A 6,000-nucleotide genomic window follows, 5' to 3' on the forward strand; every position below is an offset into this window, starting at 1 on the left:
TAATGCACAGGAATAACTAGGAGGAACTTATAAAATGAAAACAAAATTCTGGAATCTTATCTTTACAATGGCAGTATTTGAAAACAAGTCTTATTTAACTTAGATTAATTAAAATATAATCCACTTTCACGAGGTCACACTGTCTTAAGTTTATTTTAGTTTAGTAATTAATAGTAATTTGTTTAAATTAGTAAATTTAAAACATCTGAAATTTTTTTGCTTATCTCTGCCCTATAAATATCACTTATAGTAGGCACTATTTCAATTTTTAAAGAGTTCTCATAAAAAAACTATTTTCTAATCCAGTTAAAAGAAATCCATCACAGAAAGTCACTGTGCTATTATCACTTTACAAACATTATCTCATTCAGTCCTCCCCATAACCCTAAGAGGTAGATATTATTATTTCTATAATATCCATTTTAAAGATGAAGAAGTTGAGGTTTACAGACATCAAGAAACTCACTTAAGATCACAGGGCTAGTATGTGACAGGGCCATAACTGAACCCAGGTTAATCTGCAGTAGGTACTTTGAATCACATTAAAAACAAAGGTAAAAACTAATTTTTCAACTAGTTCTATGTAACTTCAAAGAACCTCAAGAATCATATAGTCTAGACTGGCAGCAGTTCATAAAAAACAAGTAACCTATTTCTATCTAAATACTCCTATTAAAAGCGGACTCTGTCAAGTAGCATTTGACTTCTTTGTTTCCTTTCCTGTTTTTAGATGTACATAACAAAAATAGTCTTGAGACACCAATATCAAAGTTTTAAAATTTACCCATCCTCTTCTAAGTCAAACTTCAATCTCTCACATTTAAAGAATATGGAAGAAATCTCTCCTGTAAATGACGCAGGAGTTAAGCCTGCAAAACAGTGAACCTGTGAGTTGTTTTCCCTCACTATCCTCTAGGCCCACTCCCAGAATCAGCAAAGAAACAAAATACATAACTTCCAGAGAGCAGAGGGGATACAGAACAATCAGGAAAATTGAGACGACAGACTATTTCTCCTTACTACATCCATTTGGCCGAAGGGACTAACTAGAAAGGTGTTATTGCCCTTCACAAATTTCAGGATTATAAGTGACAGTTAAAAAAGCAGCTGCAACATGAGCCCATTGTACCCGAAAAAGCTGAATCAAATAAGAATATTCATCACGACTACCAGGTCTCATTTCTAGCTTCTCTGTCAATTATACAAAGAGTCAGCTATTAAATATTAATGGCATGCCATTTGCACTGGAGCTCTTGCAAAGAGCCTCCTGATTCCAATTTTTGTCATGCAAGAAAAACTGTCCTTATTTTCTAGGTAAACCCCAAGACACAAGAATCCCTCTGATGGGCTATTGCATTCCGTCCTTCCCAGGCAAGGCTGTCAGGGCCACCCCCACATGCAGGGGAGGAGACAGGGCTCGAGGGGAGGGGGGCGGGTCCCTGCAGGTCCTGGGGCAGGGGTCCCCGTTCCCCTTCCTCCCCAGCTGTCAGCGACAAGCCGGGCAGCGGGGCGGGGCAGGACCCGCGGTCCGCACAAAGCGAGCGAGCGAGCGAGCGGGCGGGCGGGGCAGATCCGCACCCCGGCGGCGTGGGGGCCGGGCGGGGCGGAGCGAGGCGGGGGACACTTACCCAGCAGCAGTACGTTCTTCCCCGCGGGGAGCTTGGAGCGCGAGCGGGTGGAGACCTCGCTGAGGATGCAGGACCTAACGGGGAGCAAGGCGCACGCTGAGGCCGGGGGCCGGGGCCGCAGCGCGGGAGGGCCGGCCCCGGCCTCGACGCGCCTGGGCGGGGGCTACCGAGAGCGCAGTGGCCTGGGCCCGGCGCCGAGCTCCGGCGGGCACGGGATCCCGAGGCGTCCGCAGGGCCGGGAGTGCCCGCGGGGACCCAGGGAGGGGTGGGGTCGTTACCAAAGGTTCTGCCCGTCCTCGTCGTCGCCTGCTGCGGCGCCGCCGCTGCCCGACGTTAGCTCGTTGGCCAAGGGGCCGCCCGTGTAAGTCGAGGCTAATCCCGGTGGAGAGGAACCGAAGGAACCGACTCTCCCCACAGCCGCCATTTTGGTCGGGAATCAAACCACTCCCGGCAAGAGTGAATGAGCGAGGCAGCGGCGGCGGGGCGGCGGGAACCCGGATATGCAGCGTTCGGCGCACGGGAGCGGGGCGGGGCCTGCGGGGGTGACGCCCCGGGCCCTGCAGTGACTGACGGAGCGAGCGAGGACGGAGTGCGCGTGCGTTCTGGCTGGCGGGCGCGGAGGGGATGCGCGTGCGCAGGCTGCTCTGCTGCAGCGCCAGTTTGCCTGAGCTCAACTGGTTGAAGGGCTTCCCTTCGCCCAACGCGCGGCCCTGTGCTGCAGCAGGGCAGGTTGGGGTGTGTCAGGTGAATAGTGCTCCCTCCCACTTTTCAGTCAGGTCCCCAAACCCCGCAGCCAGAGTCGAATTCCTGCACTGTCATTGCCGTCCCACCCACCATTCAGGCTGAGCGCCAGTCCCCCGCCTACACCGACGCTTTATCCGCGCCGAGATGGAAATGGGCCGCCCTGCTGCAAGAGAGGCTGTTGTGCAGCCCGGGTGTGGAGTGTTACTGTGGTCCCGGATTTCTGGGCTTCTTTGCATTCTCAGGTGGCGACGTGTTCCTTGAACCTTGGTCCCACATCTGAAGCAGGTTCCCCCAGCCCCTAAGCAGCTGCTTGACAGATGTTGACGGGGCTTGTTTTAAGGGTCTGGATGGTTTGTATGAGATACTCCGCGTGAGATTTGAAAAGACTCACTAGGTGAATCATCCATCCATCCATCCAGTCAACAGAGGCTTATTCAACAATTAACTATGACAGGCACAATTGGCACTGGGAATACACAGATGGAAAAGAAAGAACCTCAATTAGCCCTGAAATCGCTCCTTTTTCTATCAGAACTTTACTGGTGAAATGTATTTGAATGCCTGAGCGCCACATCCAGAAAAAATTGATGGTTTATAAGGTTCTATCCTCCTACACCTTGTAAGAGCAGTTGCTTAAAATAGACTGGCCTTTGTACGTTATCACTTTGTTGTTAGTACCTGTGGAGTCTATTCCAACTCCTAGCGACCCTGTGTACAGCAGAGTGGAACCGAGCCCAGTCTTTTGCACCATCCTCTCATCTTTGAGCACTGTATCAGACAACAGTTTGCTGCTATTCATAGGGTTTTCATGGCCATGGAGTGGGTGGCCAGGTCCTTCTTCCTAGTCTGTCTTAGTCTGGAAGCTCTGCTAAAACCTGTCCACCATGGGTGACCCTGCTGGTATTTAAAGTACTGGTGGCATAGCTTTCAGCATCACAGCGACAAAGCGAGCCACCAGAGTATCACAACCAACAGACCAGTGGTATGGTTCCCTGACTGGGAAATGAACAGGCCATGGCAGTGAGAGTGCCAGATCTTAACCACTAGACCACCAGGGCTGGCTTCGTTATTGCTATCATTTCATATTTGAAGATCACTTGCTAATATATGACCTGATCAATGCTCTTAGGCTAATGAGAAAATCCATAGCTAAAGACTATTTTTGCCGTAGATTAACATTGCAGTTAGAAGGCTTTGGAGGCTGGCAAATCTGAGTTTAGCTCCAACTCCTTCAGTTTACTGGCTATGTAACCTTAGGGTATTTTCTTAACCTTTCTGAGTCTCAGTTTCCTTATCTATAAAATGGGGATAAAAGGACTTAGAATTTTTATGAAGATTATATGGGATGATTCATGTAAAATGGCTTAGAACAGTAACTGACAAATCTTAAGTGTTCGATACGTGTTTATTATTGACTGATGTTTTCCTTCACCTTTCAAACTATTAGTATTTGACCAACCCCTGAAATTGATAGGCCTAATGAACTCCTGCATCTAAATCTTTTCATTTTTTCACTTATGTGGTTAGGAAAGGAACCAGAACACTGTCTTAGGATCCCACACTTTGTATGGTGACAAGCAGGACGGGGACTCCCAGGAAAAACTGGTCTTTAAGTCACTGCTGTAAAGGACAGCTGTATCTTGCACTTGGCCCCTCTAAGAATTGATTCACTCTCTGTACCTTATTCCCTCGGTCATCTTTTATCTTCAGAGCATTTTTTCCTTCAATTTTGTTTACATACAGAGTTGTCAGTTCCGTATCATACTTACTTAGTCTGGGAAGTATTAACTTTATAATAGTGTCAGGCTTTTAATGCCCCATGACTTCTAGCTACCCAACTGCCCACTTATATTGAGGTCAAAGTTGTATTCCTTGTGGTTTTAAAATATCCCTATCCAGCATTTTTCCATTAAGAAGGCTGACAACAGTGGTCATTTATGAATGCCGACTATGTGCCAGGCAATCTACGTGTTGTGATTTGCAATCCTCATACTTTGTAAGGGATCAGTGAAATTGAGTTACTTACCCCAGGTCACACAGGTAACGAACTGAGATTTTGACTTTCCATTCTCTCAAATCATGGGTCAAATCACGTTAGAATAAATGCCCTGGCAACCTTAGATGCTGTTATGGTAAATACCACCTATGGAAATCTGTACATAACAAAAATAGAGAACTATGTATCATAAGGAAGTCTATAAAAGGAAAGAATTCAGCAGTCCCCTGGAATTTTTGTTGCATAAATGCTGCTTACAATTGAGCTATTTCTTGTACTATGAGTAGCTTTCTTTCTTGCCCAACTTGTTGTTACATCTAAAATTAACAACTGTCTTGGTTTTCATTTGCTTAGATTTCTATGTCCTTTACTCTAATTCGGTCTCAAATTCTTGTCCCAGTTGTGTGAAACTCTTCATTAGGTATTCTAACAATTTCATCTTCTTGAAGACATCTTTAAGAATTTTCTAGCCTGCTCTAATTTGTTTTTTTTTTCCTTTTTGTGAGGAAGATCAGCCCTGAGCTAACATCCATGCCAGTCCTCCTCTTTTTGCTGAGGAAGATCAGCCCTGAGCTAACATCTATTGCCAATCCTCCTCCTTTTTTTCCCCCTTTTTCTCCCCAAAGCCCCAGTAGATAGTTGTATGACATAGTTGCACATCCTTCTTAGTTGCTGTATGTGGGATGCCGCCTCAGCATGGCTGGACAAGTGGTGTGTCAGTGCGCGCCCGGGATCCGAACCTGGGCCGCCAGTAGCGGAGCACGCGCACTTAACCCCTAAGCCATGGGGCCGGCCCCAAGCCTGCTCCAGTTTGAATTGGTTGTTCTGTATACCTAATACAAAGCTGTCATCCTGGGATCTCCTATGGCCATTTTTCTGGGGATTCCCTTTGCCTCATTCCTGTGTTGTCTTCTTTCTTCTTATTTTAGTGGAGAACTTCCTCCAATAGTTTTATGAGAAAAGATGTATGAATACATTTTTGGAGACCTGTGTATCCAGTCAAGGTCCAGCCAGGAAAAAAAATGGCATTCTTTTGGGGGTGCTAGATGAAAGCTTAACGAAGGAACTATTTACAAAGGTGTGAACAATATTAGGAGATGGGGCTAGCAACAGCATGAAGATTTAGGCCTGATGGGGAAAGAGGAAGGAGTGTTTACTAGAATGCAGCTATAGGAAAGGGTTGCTCATCAAGATCTGTAGCTTTCAGTAAAGGAACACAGCACTGACCTCTCTCTTTCTGCTCCCTGGTGTCCTGCCAGTGTCTCACGTTGGCCAAACCCAACCAGAAGCCAGAGGGCAAGAGAACTCAAGTGAAGCAGTCCATTCAGGTCTACCTCACTGAGCACAAAGATGGAGACAGAAGAGTGGAGAGTGGATATGGAGGGGCAAACAGAAGGTATCCAGCACACATGTATGTTTGAAAATGCATTTAGTCTGTACTCCTTAGTGATAGTTTGGCTGGATATAGAATTCTTAGAAGCAAATTATCTTCTCTTAGGTTTTTAAAGGCTTTGACCCCTTGTCTGCTAGATTCTAGTGTTACCATTGAGAAATCCAAAACCATTCTGATTCCTAATGCTTTGTTTTGTGTTCTTTTTTCCCTCCTTGGAGGCCTTGAGAACTTCCACAGAT

The 6,000-nt window shown here is 46.3% G+C and overlaps 1 protein-coding gene across 1 annotated transcript in view; it reads right to left on the bottom strand.

Moving 5' to 3' along the window:
- Positions 1 to 2,128, bottom strand: part of DYNC1LI1 (dynein cytoplasmic 1 light intermediate chain 1) — a 36,068-nt gene extending 33,940 nt beyond the window's left edge. Inside the window, exons 1-2 of the mRNA XM_058554467.1 lie at positions 1,907 to 2,128; positions 1,629 to 1,702 (exon numbers count right to left, since the gene is read on the bottom strand). Coding sequence (XP_058410450.1) covers positions 1,629 to 1,702; positions 1,907 to 2,052 — 220 coding nt within the window. The 5' untranslated portion in view covers positions 2,053 to 2,128. The remainder of the gene's footprint in view (positions 1 to 1,628; positions 1,703 to 1,906) is intronic.
- Between the last annotated feature and the right edge of the window lie 3,872 nt (positions 2,129 to 6,000).

This window comes from Diceros bicornis, chromosome 2 (genome assembly GCF_020826845.1).
Source record: "Diceros bicornis minor isolate mBicDic1 chromosome 2, mDicBic1.mat.cur, whole genome shotgun sequence".
In the NCBI taxonomy this organism is placed as follows: domain Eukaryota; kingdom Metazoa; phylum Chordata; class Mammalia; order Perissodactyla; family Rhinocerotidae; genus Diceros; species Diceros bicornis.